We start from the raw sequence: 14867 nt of genomic DNA, 5'->3' as shown, positions 1-14867 counted from the left end.
ATTCCACTATAAGACCACCCGTCCCAGAAGATTTATTTTTATTCATCCTTTTTAATGTATCACTGAATTCTTCTATCGAAATATCTTTGTCACAATTTTGATTTTGTATATGATTTAATTTATTATTTATTAAATTTAATAACTCAGCTTCTTTTTCTATATCTACATTTTCCTGAGTATACAGTTTGGAATAAAAATGTTACCCAAAGTTTAATATATCTTCTGTTTTTCTAGATAACCCATTGTCTTGTTTAATTTCTTTAATTGCATTAGATTCTTGTTATGATTTCTCCAAATTAAATTGTAAATTCCATTGTACTTTTGATCTTAAAATAGCTCCGTGGTTTCAATATTTTGTAATTCTTCTTCCGGAATTTTTAATTTTGTTATATCATAATCTTTATTGACATATAACAGAATGTAAAGCATTGCTAGATTTCAAACAAATTGTTTTTTTATGTACACCCATATCAAAAGAAGGATCCAAAATGTCATTAAAGTCGTCTGCAAAAATATTATTTTTACCCTTTATAAAATTAGCCAATTGTTCAAAGAAAACACTTCTTTCATCCGTTTTGTTTGGTGCATACACATTAATAAAATTGCAATCAACGTCTTCAATATTAGCATTAATATTTAAAACCCTACCTTCATTATCACAGCTATCAAAAGTAAATGTATATGGACAATATGTTGATATTAATATTGCCACACCCTTTCTTTTATTATTAGGACAATTATTATAAAATATTTTACCATCCCATAAATGATTATAACTCTCAATAAAATTATCAGCCCAAAAGGTTTCTTGTAGAAAAGTAATATAACTATGCTTACTTTTTATAGGTGCAAAAACTGCATTCATTCTGTCAATATCCCTCAGTCCATTCACATTTAAAAATACTAATAGCAGCATTAAGATAAAACATATTTTCACCTCATTCTTCTGTCCATCATTCACTCTTCTGTCATTCACATTACACTAATTCTTGTTTCTTTCATCCGACATTTTCATCCTTTCCCGCTTTTTCGTTTTTCCCTCAACACCGTCTCATCAGCTGGTCTTTTCACAAGTCTTGATCTCCGTGTCACTCTCTTTGTTTCACCGAGTTCATTTTCACCGTCTTTACAGTCATTCACTTTCGAATCATCCTCATCTGTATATACAACCTCGTCATCTATTTCAGCTTGGCTCTTTTGCGTAGATACGCGCTTGTCTTGATCACACATGCTTGACGATGTCTTGCCCTTCGTCACAGACGGCTGGTCACATTTGTCAGTGCTCGGTTTGGGTTGTTCGGTTTTCCCCCTTGACAGTTTCATCCATTTCACATTCTCGGCCACTCTTACGTTCACGGTCCGAATCTTCGTTACCATCACATGAACAATCCACGCCCAAACCACCACATTTCAATCAATTGACTAGCTTTCATCTTTGTTTCCAACATAACCTCCACGGTACACTCTTTCTTGAAAGATTTTCCAATAATGATCTTTTTTTCTTCCATCTTTTCCCTCTCTTCTTCCATACAAGGTAGGCTAATGCACAAAAGTTCCCAAGGGCAGATGCACGTCCGATAGCGACAAAACCAAAACCGGAAGTCTACTGCTTGAACAAATTTGTAACATAATAAATAAATAAATAAGCAAATAAATAAATAAAAACAAATAAATAAATAAACTATAAATAAATTAATTTAAAAAATAATAATAGAAAAATATTGATACGAACGGTGCACCTTCTACGCTTGAGTCACAGGCGCTACTGACTGAGCTATTTAACAGATGTCAACAAAGGCTGTCGTTTAAACCATATGCGCGACGAAGTAGGTCTATCTGGAAGCGGTCTCTTTGGCAGCCATTTTACAATCTTATACAAAATATGTACGTTAGTCGCTAAAGATTCACAGCTCCTGCGAAGCTACTCACGCTCATGACAACTGTCGATCATGCTCCCCCCCCCCCCAAGTTATATATAGACTCGATACCGTCTAATTCGGCAAGGGACATTACTCTTCGCGCACATGCGCAATGGGAATGGGAAAGAGGTCTATTCCTTTTTACACCTATTTAAATCATTTCGTATTTCTGTCACATTTTGAGAATGTAAATTCTAGAAGTTCCATAGAGTATTTTATTTAGTGACTGACAACCATATATGAACATGGAAATAAAGTTATTGTATTGTATTGTATTGTATTGTATTGATGTAAGCAGGATGTAAGCAGTTATAACCATTCAACATTCAGCACGGTAAAATTAAACACACCATACCTCGCTTCAGGCTGAGTCCTTAGAAGTGGTAGGTTTTGTTTAACGACACCACTAGAGCACCTTGATTTATTAATCATCGACTATTGGATGTCAAACATTTGGTAATTTTGACAGTTTTAGAGAAGAAACCCGCTACACTTTCCCATTAGTAGCAAGGGATCCTACACTTTTTTCACAGACAGGATAGCACGGGCGTTGCATAGTAGGACGGATCGGGGCCGGCCAAAGTAGGTCAGGACCGGCCTAAGTAGGTCGGGGCCAGTAGGACGGGGCTGGGTCACGTGAAAAGGCCGTGACGTCATCAAGGTCACAGGAAAGTATGTCAAGGTCACAGGAAAGTAGGTCAAGGCCACGGGGAAATAAGTCATGAGGTGATCCAGGCCTGAATATTACTGGTAATTTACATCTTTAGTAATTTAATGACGTTTTTTCTCCTTTTGTTTTCAACCCCTTGTACTTCGTCAAATACGACAAATACTAGCATACTTACCTTTCACACACCCGTCATTAGAATAGAAACTATTCGTTCCGCCTCTTTATCCTTACTCTTCTCCTTTTCTGTCCCACTGTTATAATTTTTCTTTCTTTTTTGCTCTCCATCATGAATTGTCCAATGTAGAACATCATTGAACTGTCTATGACTTAATGGTGTGTATATTAAATAAATATATACATATATGTTACATAATGTATATATGCATATGTCTTTTTTCATATGTATTATTATTATTGTAGTATGTCCATGTAATTATTAATAACGCTATATAGTCACGCCACATGTATATAGTGTGTGATCTGTAAATGTGGCAATACATGAAATAAACAATTTAAACAAAACGAAAAAAGAACTGGTACCTAGGAAGGACTCTTTAAACAGTAAAATGTTGACTTCTGCTTCAACGATGCCGAACTGTGCTTGTCTTATCCAAACTGGTTTAGGAGGTGGATCTTCACCCACGTACTGACTGACAGCTGTCACGTTGATCAAGTTGAACTTAGCCTGATTTGTCCAGATGAAATCAGTCTCTGTTTGATTGGTCGAGTCCACGAAGAGGGCATATTTCTCCAACGGATTAGCTATGCCTCTCATCCAGAATGACATCCTCGCCCTGATAGCGTTGATAGCAGGAGCTAATTCAGGCTTCACTGAAATGATGATTAACATGAGGATAATAATAATAATAATAATATGTGGGGTAGTCATTTTCCAAAATGTAATTAATAGGGCTTATTCATACGTACACCCAGATGGGGGATAGGGTTCGGGTATTAGATACGAAGAGTGTACAATTTCGAAAATACAATACAATATAATATAATATAATATAATATAATATCATGAGAGAGAGAGAGAGAGAGTGAGAGAGAGAGAGAGAGAGAGAGAGAGAGAGAGAGAGAGAGAGAGAGAGAGAGAGAGAGAGAGAGAGAGAGAGAGAGAGAGAGAGAGAGAGAGAGAGAGAGAGAGAGAGAGTGTGTGTGTGTGTGTGTGTGTGTTTGTCGGTATCGCCAATGTCAATAAACGTAGTGCCGCAACCTCGATTAATTTACATCTAATTTGCAAAGTTATCAAATTCTGAAAGTATATGATCTGAAAAATATCGCATACTTGTATAATAATAATAATAATAATAATAATAATAATAATAATAATAATAATAATGTACCAGTCGTGGTTGGTATGGAAAAGACCCAATCATAGAACTGGTTCACCTACGACTCAAGCACTCTACCAACTGAGCTAAATGCCGCCCTAAATACATGAAAATTAACAAATGATCGAACTCACTGTTGGTACACCTGCCTCCCCCAAATCCACCCTCACAGGTACAGGTGGTGGAGATTCCGCCCGGGTTTCGTTCACACATGCCAGGGTAACACGCAGTCAGATGTGAACAAGTCACTAAAAAATAAAGTTAAAAAGTTAACGGTTTGTTAAATGACACCACTAGAGCAGATTGATACTCCAAGAGGCAGATTACTTTAAACAGAATATTTGGTAAAGAGAAGCCTACTTTATGTAAAACGGGGTGCTGATTAAAAACAGAAGAAAACAAAAAGCAGTCTTACTAATCCACGTAAGACAAAATTGCCATTTTGACTAAATATGGTCAAATTCAGTTGGTTTTTTTTATAAGGACTGTCTGATCCTGTATCTAATATATGCTTGTGAATATTTTTCAATACTATTGTGTGACAAGAGCTAGCCAACGAATAACAATGTGGCCAACTTTTGTTAACATTTAGCCAAACTTTGGCCAAACCCAGTTATTTTCACTGGAATAGTAATGCAATTGTACTTGATATCAATAGCATGTAACATGTCATTAAAATCTAATTTATGAAGCCAAATGTAGACAGAAAATACAAAATAGCATTTCATGTTGAGCAAAATTCAGTTTTAGCCAAAATAATTCACAATGGGTACACAGAACAACACTAATAAAATACATATTAAAACGCAAGTGATTTTATTCGCACGCTATCATGGTCAGATTCAGTTAGTGATCTTTATTAGAAAAGACATCGGTGCATTGGTGCTACGTTCAAATCCGTGACAAACATTATTAGTAAACTTTGTGAAATAAATGTTGAATGTTTTATTTGTTCTTTCACAATACAATGGCTGGTGTAATGGTATTTTGTTATTAATATGATCTTCTAAATTCATATTTGTTAAAAACAATATTTTGCAGATTGTGTTAATTCCATCGTTGTTTGAATTCCACAATTTGCAGAAATTGAAATGGATTATTCAGTTTGTTCAGCACGTGCACAGTGGTACTATTGATAGGCTGATTGATCATCATCACCATCATGTGATTTGATATTTTACCATAAAATATAAGATTTGGTTATTTTGTAAGTTATTTTGTGTATTTATTGATCGCTGATAGCAATAACATGCCAATTTGTAATTTGGATTTGGATTTATTTAGACTTTCGGTTGTAATTTTTTTTTTTATTATTATTACTATTGCCAATCATTAGTGGGTTAAGTTACATTAGTTTTGATATAATAATAGATGTTAGTAATGCTGGCTGATATCACAGCATATCTCTTGACATACTTACTAATGTGTATTCACACATCTTGTCACTTGCAATATGAAATGGAAGTAATTATTATTGTGTTTACCTTTTCTCTCATTGTATTCTAGTGTAGATACTCACGTCCATCACATCTGTATCCGTCACGACCCGCAAGACATTTACAGTGACCAGGCCTATCGCAGACTCCTCCGTTTCTGCAGCCTTGACGACAGATGGCTGGAATATTAATAAAGATCATTCACTAATCAGTCGTATTCACGTTTGGCTCAAGTGAACCAAACACAAAAATGCACAAAAAGTCATGTCTAGTAATCTGAGCATTTCGCAAGTGAAAACCAATAAATGTAAATGACACTCTATATGCGTTAGGAGAGAAGTAAGACAACTTAACGTACAGGTCAGAGGATTGGTTTTGTTTTCGTAATTGGTTGCCTTCAGTTTAGACCTTCTATATATTCCTTTAGACGATTCACCGGTTCAAAGAAAACTTTGCTCTGTGGCAAAAGGATCGAAATTATATCGGAAGTGCCAATAACAGCTATATGAAAGTGGCAATATCATTTTCCTTCAGATCTCAGTCCGTCCAAAATAAAGCGATTTCAGACAACACGTGATATAAAATTAAAATGGTTTCAATATAGAATATTACACAGAACTCTGACTACCAATATACTTTTGTTTACAAATTGACAGCGAGTCGTGTACTTTATATCATGATAGCAAATAATCTATTATACACCTCTTGTTTTAATGTAATGGGGTTCAGAATGTTTGGAATAGTTTTGTTTTTAAGCTGGATACTAAAGTCTTGTACTCATATATTTAACCTACAGCTCTCCATCGATTGCAAAGAAAACATTAGCACAGATAGTATTTTTGATTTTAAAAATACTTTTAGCCAAATTTGTTATTTATAAATCCAAAATGCAAAGGAATGAAATACATATTACCTATTTCGAGATCGAAGTTAAACAAATATGCAAATAGAAAAAGAATATATTTTAGCAAAACATATTATTAACAAATTATTCAACAAGTGGTCATTGTACCGTTCTCTGTTTGAAGTTATTCTTTAATTTTATCGTCATGTTTCCGGTGGTCCATGTAGTTTATTAATTGATTATTAATACGCTTGTGACGCGGAGATAGACGAATGTTTTTAAAAAAAATATTTTTGTGTGCGATTTATTACTTGTAAATTAATATAAACACGTCTTACCTACAACGCAGTTTGTTGAATTTCCTGGTGTCCCATTCCAACCATTACAGCAGTACGGGACGTATCTATATCGTTTTACTCTTCTATAGGTCCAACCAGCACAACTGGTATAACAAAACATTTAATACCATGATCAATGAACTAATGTAATTATAAATATATAAACCACAGGCCTACATACACACCACACCGTACATATGTAGTTGACCCTCCTGACCCGTGGGTGACAATGGCTGGTAGCTGCATATTGATTATTAGTGCATAATAGTAACAGGTTTTTTTTTAAAGATTTGGATGGTACTGGGTTTTATGATATGTGCATATTTTGTTCTTGGAAAATTCACCTATAGAGGCTGTTTCAAGGTGGGGGTTTTCTGAATACGATTTTTATATCAACGAGTGATGTGTGAACTGCGAGCCATCTGAATGAGAGGTAACAATATCTTGAGATAAAAAATAGATTTAGTCCCTCACTAACACACAACTTACTAATAATGGTATCATAGTTAGTATATTTTTAAAGCTATAATAATATTAATTTATATTGAAGTATTATCATGCACTGGGGTAAAGGTACTCGGAGAGTAAACAAGGGCGAAATAACCAATATCGGCTTTCCCCAGTCGTAGTCGATCCTTTAGTCGATAGCCTTCTTCCCATACAAACACTGGTGTTATTACAAATATATTTTTTTAGATATGCAATGATGTATTTGGAACGTCCTTTTTTAGTACCACACTGAGAAAGTTTCAACGCAATTGTTTCGTCACAGTGGTGCTTGAATGCCGGCTGATAAAAATAAACTACTTTTTCAAATTGTAAAATTATGAATGAAACACGTATATATGCTTTAGAGAGGGCTCTCATACACTGTGCTATGAGTGAAAATATAGTTTTCAGACATCACGAGTTGACATATAATCTTATTCGAAAAAAACAACACCATGAAATGGTATATTTATTAATTATTATATACATATTTCTTAATTTTTGACAGTATATTTCACTTTTTGTTAATATCCTTCGCTTATCCTATCGAAAACACGTGAAGCCACAATATATTTGTGCCGGTGGAAATTTTGGTTTCTGTAGATCTATATATTTCCTTGCTATGTATATAATCAACATGTTTATTTAAGAAAACATACTAACGTTTAGTGGGAAGGTTTAAAAAAAAAACTTGTTTTTAATTCTAAAGCACGTTTTAGCTACATCATGCCTGGTTTATGACCTTTTTTCAGAAGTGACTATATACACGCTGGCTATGTGTGTATATATATGTATATATATGAATGTATGTATGTATGTATGTATGTATGTATATATGTATGTATGTATGTATGTATGTATGTATGTATGTATGTATGTATGTATGTGTGTGTGTGTATGTGTGTGTATGTATGTGTGTGTATGTATGTGTGTGTATGTATGTATGTATGTATGTATTGATGTATGAATATCTATATATTGTATGTATGTCGAGGTTGACTAGTACATACATAGATATTAACGCACTGGCGCAGGGGATAATTAAATCCTTTCTGGCCTCAAAAATTGTCCCATGCCGTTGCTGGGACTCGAACCTGTGGCACCGATTCGCCCGCAAATTGCAAGACTAACCACGATACACTCTGAGCTATCGAAGCTTCTTTAACTCAACCATATGCATGGGGCCTACAATCTATGCGGTCGATCCCGCTTACGTGCATGAAACAGTGGGCAGACCTGGCACTGGCTAGTATCTATTGATGTATGAATATCTATATATTGTATGTATGTCGAGGTTGACTAGTACATACATAGATATTAACGCACTGGCGCAGGGGATAATTAAATCCTTTCTGGCCTCAAAAATGTATGTATGTATGTATGTATGTATGTATGTATATATGTATGTGTATATATATGTTTTACATATGCATAGTTGCAATAAAAATAGGGAAATAATACACTAATACAAAATAAATCGTATATCGATAGACAAAATATAAACGTTGTTCCTTAACTTTATTAAATCACAATTAACATATTTTTACTCACATTTAAATCCTTAATTTAATCGATGTGTAAAATAACTAAATGTATTTATACCATGACGCAAGGGTGAGTATATTTATGTTTAGCATTGTTAATAGTACTTAGTATTAATAGTAATATCTAACCTGATGTAGAACGTAAACCAAACAAGTTTACCATTTCAAAGCGCTCATAAAGGTAAGTAACGACGGTTTGGCGTATTAGTACTCATAATACCTCATTGCTTTCAACTACTGAAGTATTTAATGGACAGCTTTCATGTTTAGTACCTTGCACATTTTAAAATTACATATCCAGAATAAGGTGGTGATAATCAGAACTGATTTAGAGGGCTTCTAGTTATGTTTTAAAGTAGATGTCATACCAATTCATCAAGTAATACTGTTGCAAATGCACACCTCTTAGCTAACTGAATTTGAATACAGAGTAACTTCATTGATATTTTGAATTTGGACAAGTTGTTGTACTTGATTATAAATGATGATTATCCTCAAGGATGACATTCATAACACAACATCCGAGCCTTTCAATGAATTCCCTTTATATCATGGCGACGAACATGATCCGAGTGTAAGGTTATTTTTAATGTTAACTTTATAATAAACACGTTGTAATCAAATATCACGAAATGACATTACGTATGTTTTCGTCTCCAATAAAGGCTATTTCAATTTTGTACAACTTATTGGAAATCTTGCATTAAAATTGCTTTTTGACTAAAAGGCAAATGGAACAAGTGATACTTCTCTTAAATAGTGACGTATTCCGTATGATTTTTCACATCCTCTGTATAGTGAACGTACTAAATGTAGAATGAGGTGTCCTTGTTTTCGTATAGAGAAAAAGTAGGAACAATGTCTTACTAGTTATTGGTAATACAAAGTAAGCAAAACCTAAATTTAAACCAGAGAACTCATAGTTCATAATTTTATTATAAAGTTAATCTTTAACCTTGTTCAAGTATTATAACTGTTGAATCTTTTAATGGACGGGTTGCATATTTTGTATATAGGTTTTCCTGGTGATAATCGTTAAACTGTACACCTCCAAGCCCATAAATGTGAAAAGGTAGCAAATAATTTAAGGTATTATTATTTTACAAACTTTTTGAAATACTTTGAAACACTTTGTCGTTAAGTATCTGTGTGATAATCATAGAGGAGATTGGGTTTCGAAATACTGTGGAAACTTTGCTCTTCACTATTTATATAATATGCATACAGGGAATGAGTATTTAGAAACATTGTGAAAGAAATGTAGTTTCTGTATTTATATAAGATACATTGTGGGGTTGTGGTCCCGAAATGCATTATAAAAAGTAGGTGGGTTTAGTTGTGGCTAATATTTCTTATCATACGTGTTTTTAATGTAGACTTCAAAACTGCAGAACTAAACAAATTACTTACCCCTCCCCTATGTTGTATTTACATACTCGTACTGTGACAAAATAAAGTACTCTCCGATAACACACATTCCTGAAAAAATGAAATGATACGAAACGTTTTAAATTCAGAATGAAACATCTCTTCGTATACTACTAAGTGAATTATATATACATAGATTCATACATACATACATACATACATACATATAGACATAACATCATATCATGCCATATCATATCCAGTGTAATTAAAGTAAGATATATATTTGAGATCACATACTTTCAGAATTTGATAACTTTACAAATGAGATGAAAATTAATCGCGGTTACAGCACTGTTATTGACATTTAAAGAAATGTACTACGGTGACACTACATAATAGACGTATGTATTCATAGTCATCATTCAAAAACATCTAAATAGTAACTGTGCAATGAAAGCTGGCCAGCGTTCAGAAAACAAAAAAAACGTTGAGCACTAGTTTGTTGTTATGTAAAGATATCCAAAATGACGACATTCAAGTTTGACGTCGTTTCCATTAAAAAACAACAACCCACAAACAACAACAACAAACACTGCGTAACATATTCTTATGCCATTTGAATATCTAGTAATGGCTGACTGAAATTAAACTTGCATGTACAGTTTAAAAAAAAAACACGTTGTATTAAGACTGAGCGTATATGATAAAGAGATTATTACCTTCGTGTGTTTCGGTATTACCAATTTCATATGTCTGAGGCTCGCATAATAGAATTTTCATTCCTAATATATGTTACTGATGATACTGAAAAACACTCTGGCAATAATCTTTATATATAGTATAGTATAGCATGGCATGGCATAGCTATATACTATGCTATGCTATGCTATAATAAGTAGCATATCCACTGTAATCAAAGTATGTTATGTTTTTCAGATCACAAACTTTCATAATTTGACAACTTTGCAAATTAGATGCAAAATACATGTAAATTAATTCGATCATGGTGACATTTATACAAACGTACTACGGTGGGATTCCATAATTAAAGTGTGCATTCATAGGCATCTAACAAAAACACTTCAATAGAATGTTTATATTGAAAGTTGTTCAGCGTTCTGAGAGAAAAAACCCACAAAAAACCCAACGTTATATACTAGTTTAGATATCCGAATTGACGTTGCTTAACTTTGACGTCATTTCCATTCAAAAAGAAAAATGTTTCGTTTTAGTATCAGTTTTTAGATCTATCCAGTCACAACTCTAGAAGAAGACATACTTTGAAACGTTCAATTTAAATTTTATATCCAATTTAATAAATTTAAAAAACAAATTAAGACAAGATTAATTGTTCAATTTTTCAATATTAAATATCTATTTAGAATTTCTACATTTAATAGAAATTCACAAAATCAACATGTCCAGTATTAGACAGTGAATACTGTCTCAGATATTAAGTATACATGTACTCGGTTTCAGAACTATCTACTCAAAACTGTAGGAGAAGATAAACTTTAAAATCGTCTATGTTAACAAAGTAACTATTTCTAAAATATCTATTTACTAGTTTGTAAAAATTCCCCGTGAGAATCATGATACAACATTTGAGAGCTATCCGTTCAAAACTCTAAAACTAGCAAAAGTTGACTACTACCAAAACTACTACTACTACTACTACTACTACTACTACTACTACTACTCAAATAATATTAATTCAAATTTATTAAATTCACAAAATACATTTCTGTTAGTTTGCAAAGTCTTACATTGAAAATAGTTATATTGTGTTTCAGAACAATCTTATCAAACCTCTAGAAGTTTCAATGGAAATTTATATTTACAATTTTAAAATTTAACAAAACTTCACAATAAATTTTAAATGTAACAAATAGATCACTGACGTTTATGACGACTGTCCCTGATAATCATTGTATTGAGTTCTTCAAATATCCAATCAAACCTCCAGGAGACAACATACTTTAAAATTCTTAAAGTTAATTTGCTATTTATATTTTTTAAATTAATAAAAATTCAAACGTTTCAAAATACAATTTATAAATACATATATTTTAAAATAAATATTAATTCACATGGAATTGTGAACTGAGGTTTTAAACTATCCAATCAAAACTCTAGGAGAAGACTTTTAAATTTCAAATGTTAAATTTCTAGTTATATTAAATTCAACAGAAATATTTCTCTATTGGTTGATAACGTGTGCTCCAGAGCAATCCAATCACTAACTCTAGGTGGAGTTTAATTTATTATTTTTATTTTTAGTTTAATCAAAATTTTAATTTTCTGAAAAATGTCTCTATTGTTGGTGGATGGTGCTGCATTACCAAACTGTGTAGTATGCGTCAAAATCAATGTGTCCTAGTGATGTTCTTAAAGAAAACAAATACACTTTTAGTATGCGATATATCACTTGACTACACTGAAACGCTTTCTTAATTACTGGAAAAAATATAACTTTCCGTAAAGACTGAGTTATTGTAATGTCATTCCACTGCATTCATCATTAACTAACATACGTATGTTTCTTAACATTGGCGAAGCTCGGTTTATTTACGTTTGGCAAACTCGATATATATTAAGTTGAAACACACACACATACACACACACACACACACACAAACGCGCGCGCGCAAACAAAACGAAAAGGCCATAGTAACAACAACACAAGGAAAAAACAAAACAAAACAATAGCAACAAAAGAATCATCCTCTGCTGTCGGCATGTTGACCTACTAACAGAACGCAGGATGCTACGTCACAGGTCTGATGTGGGTCAAATCGACTGAGCAGTGGGGGGGGGGGGGGGGGGGGGATTCCCACGCGTTTCACAAAAAGTCACTTTATTAATAACTGGGATGGTATTTTTATTTTTATATTTTTTTTAATACTGTACTGTTTATGTCTTTGTTTTACATACTGTGTATTAAATAATGTGACATAAACGTGGACCTTTAATAATAATAATAATAATACCAGTAGTTCTCTCCCCTTCTGATAACGAATATCATAAGACACAAAATGCTGCTCTTTATTCCACTCACGTACGGAAATAAAGGAATATTTCTGATCATCTCTTCAGCACACACACACACATACACACACACACACACACACACACACACACACACACACACACATATATATATATATATATATATATATATATGTATATTAAAAAGTCAGAAACATCCTTTAAAAGTCATATATCCCTCTTTAATTCAAATGTTCGCCTGTTCAGACTTCATCAGGGAAATTTTAAAACTAAGCTAAAAGAAGTCAAACCACGAAAACATGAATGGTATATATAAAGTTTTAAATCAAGTTATGGTTTGACTATATAGCTCACACAAATAGATGAGATATACCACATAAATAAATAAATCGCGCTTCGCTGAACTGAGGTATGCTGAGCTAAAATGTTTTAGTCGTATCTAATAGCCGTGTTTCGAATATACTACACGCCATTGCCTGTGTCTTGACTGGTTTCGTGAGAGACAAGTTGGCGAATGGTTTTACATCCCTGTGTCGTATCTATCTAGGACCGGGTTTAGTGAGAGACAAGTTGGCGAATGGTTTTACATCCCTCTGTCGTGTCCATCTAACACCGGGTTTAGTGAGAGACAAGTCATCGAGTGGTCTGTCTAAAACCCTGATATGTCTTGTCTGTCTAGGACGTGGTTTAGTAAGAGACAAGTCTGTGAGTGGTCTAGCACCCCTCTATATATTGTCTGTCTAGGATGGGGTTTAGTAAGAGAAAAGTCTGTGAGTGGTCTAAAACTATGTCTATGTCTTGTCTCTCTAGAACGGGGTTTAGTAAGAGACAAGTCAGCGAGTGGTCTAACACCCCGATATGTCTCGTCTGTCTAGGACGGGCTTTAGTAAGAGACAAGTCAGCGAGTGGTCTTACACCCCTCTATGTCTTGTCTGTCTAGGGCGGGGTTTAGTAAGAGACAAGTCAGCGAGTTGTATCAAATCCCTGTATGTGTTGTCTGTCTAGGACGGAGTTTAGTGAGACACAAGACAGCGAGTGGTCTTACATCCCTGTATGCCTCGGCTGCCTAGGACGGAGTTTAGTAAGAGACAAGTCAGCGAGTGGTCTAACACCCCTCTATGTCTTGTCTGTCTAGAACGGGGTTTAGTAAGAGACAAGTCAGCGAGTGGTCTAACACCCCTCTATGTCTTGTCTGTCTAGGGCGGAGTTTAGTAAGAGACAAGTCTGTGAGTGGTCTTACACCCCGATATGTTTTGTCTGTCTAGAATGGAGTTTAGTGAGAGACAAGTCAGCGAGTGGTATCAAATACCTGTATCTCTTGTCTATCTAAGACGGGGTTTAATAAGAGACAAGTCAGCGAGTGGTATCAAATCCCTGTATGTATTGTCTATCTAAGACGGGGTTTAGTGAGAGACAAGTCAGCGAGTGGTCTAACACCCCTCTATGCCGTGTCTGTCTAGAATGGAGTTTAGTGAGAGACAAGTCAGCGAGTGGTATCAAACCCCTGTATCTCTTGTCTATCTAAGACGGGGTTTAGTAAGAGACAAGTCAGCGACTGGTCTAACACCCCGATATCTCTTGTCTATCTAAGACGGGGTTTAGTGAGAGACAAGTCAGCGAGTGGTCTAACACCCCTCTATGCCGTGTCAGTCTAGAATGGAGTTTAGTGAGAGACAAGTCACCCAGTGGTATCAAACCCTCTATATCTTGTGTGTCTAGGACTGGGTTTAGCAAGAGACAAGTCAGCGAGTGGTCTAACACCCTTCTATGTCTTGTCTGTCTAGCACTGGGTTTAGCAAGAGACAAGTCAGCGAGTGGTCTAACACCCTTCTATGTCTTGTCTGTCTAGGACGGGGTTTAGTAAGAGACAAGTCAGCGAGTGGTCTAACAACCCTCTATGTCTTGTCTGT

General features: G+C 34.3%; 1 protein-coding gene across 1 annotated transcript in view; it reads right to left on the bottom strand.

Moving 5' to 3' along the window:
* Positions 1–14867, bottom strand: part of LOC121384744 — a 74587-nt gene that overhangs the window by 45932 nt on the left and 13788 nt on the right. The window contains exons 2-6 of the mRNA XM_041515279.1: positions 9988–10056; positions 6545–6648; positions 5446–5541; positions 4061–4174; positions 3130–3420 (exon numbers count right to left, since the gene is read on the bottom strand). Of these exons, the coding sequence (XP_041371213.1) occupies positions 3130–3420; positions 4061–4174; positions 5446–5541; positions 6545–6648; positions 9988–10056 (674 nt within the window). The remainder of the gene's footprint in view (positions 1–3129; positions 3421–4060; positions 4175–5445; positions 5542–6544; positions 6649–9987; positions 10057–14867) is intronic.

This window comes from Gigantopelta aegis, chromosome 10 (assembly GCF_016097555.1).
Source record: "Gigantopelta aegis isolate Gae_Host chromosome 10, Gae_host_genome, whole genome shotgun sequence".
Lineage (NCBI taxonomy): Eukaryota > Metazoa > Mollusca > Gastropoda > Neomphalida > Peltospiridae > Gigantopelta > Gigantopelta aegis.
Note: the sequence above shows the minus strand (reverse complement) of the source record. Positions and strands in the feature narration are given on the sequence as shown.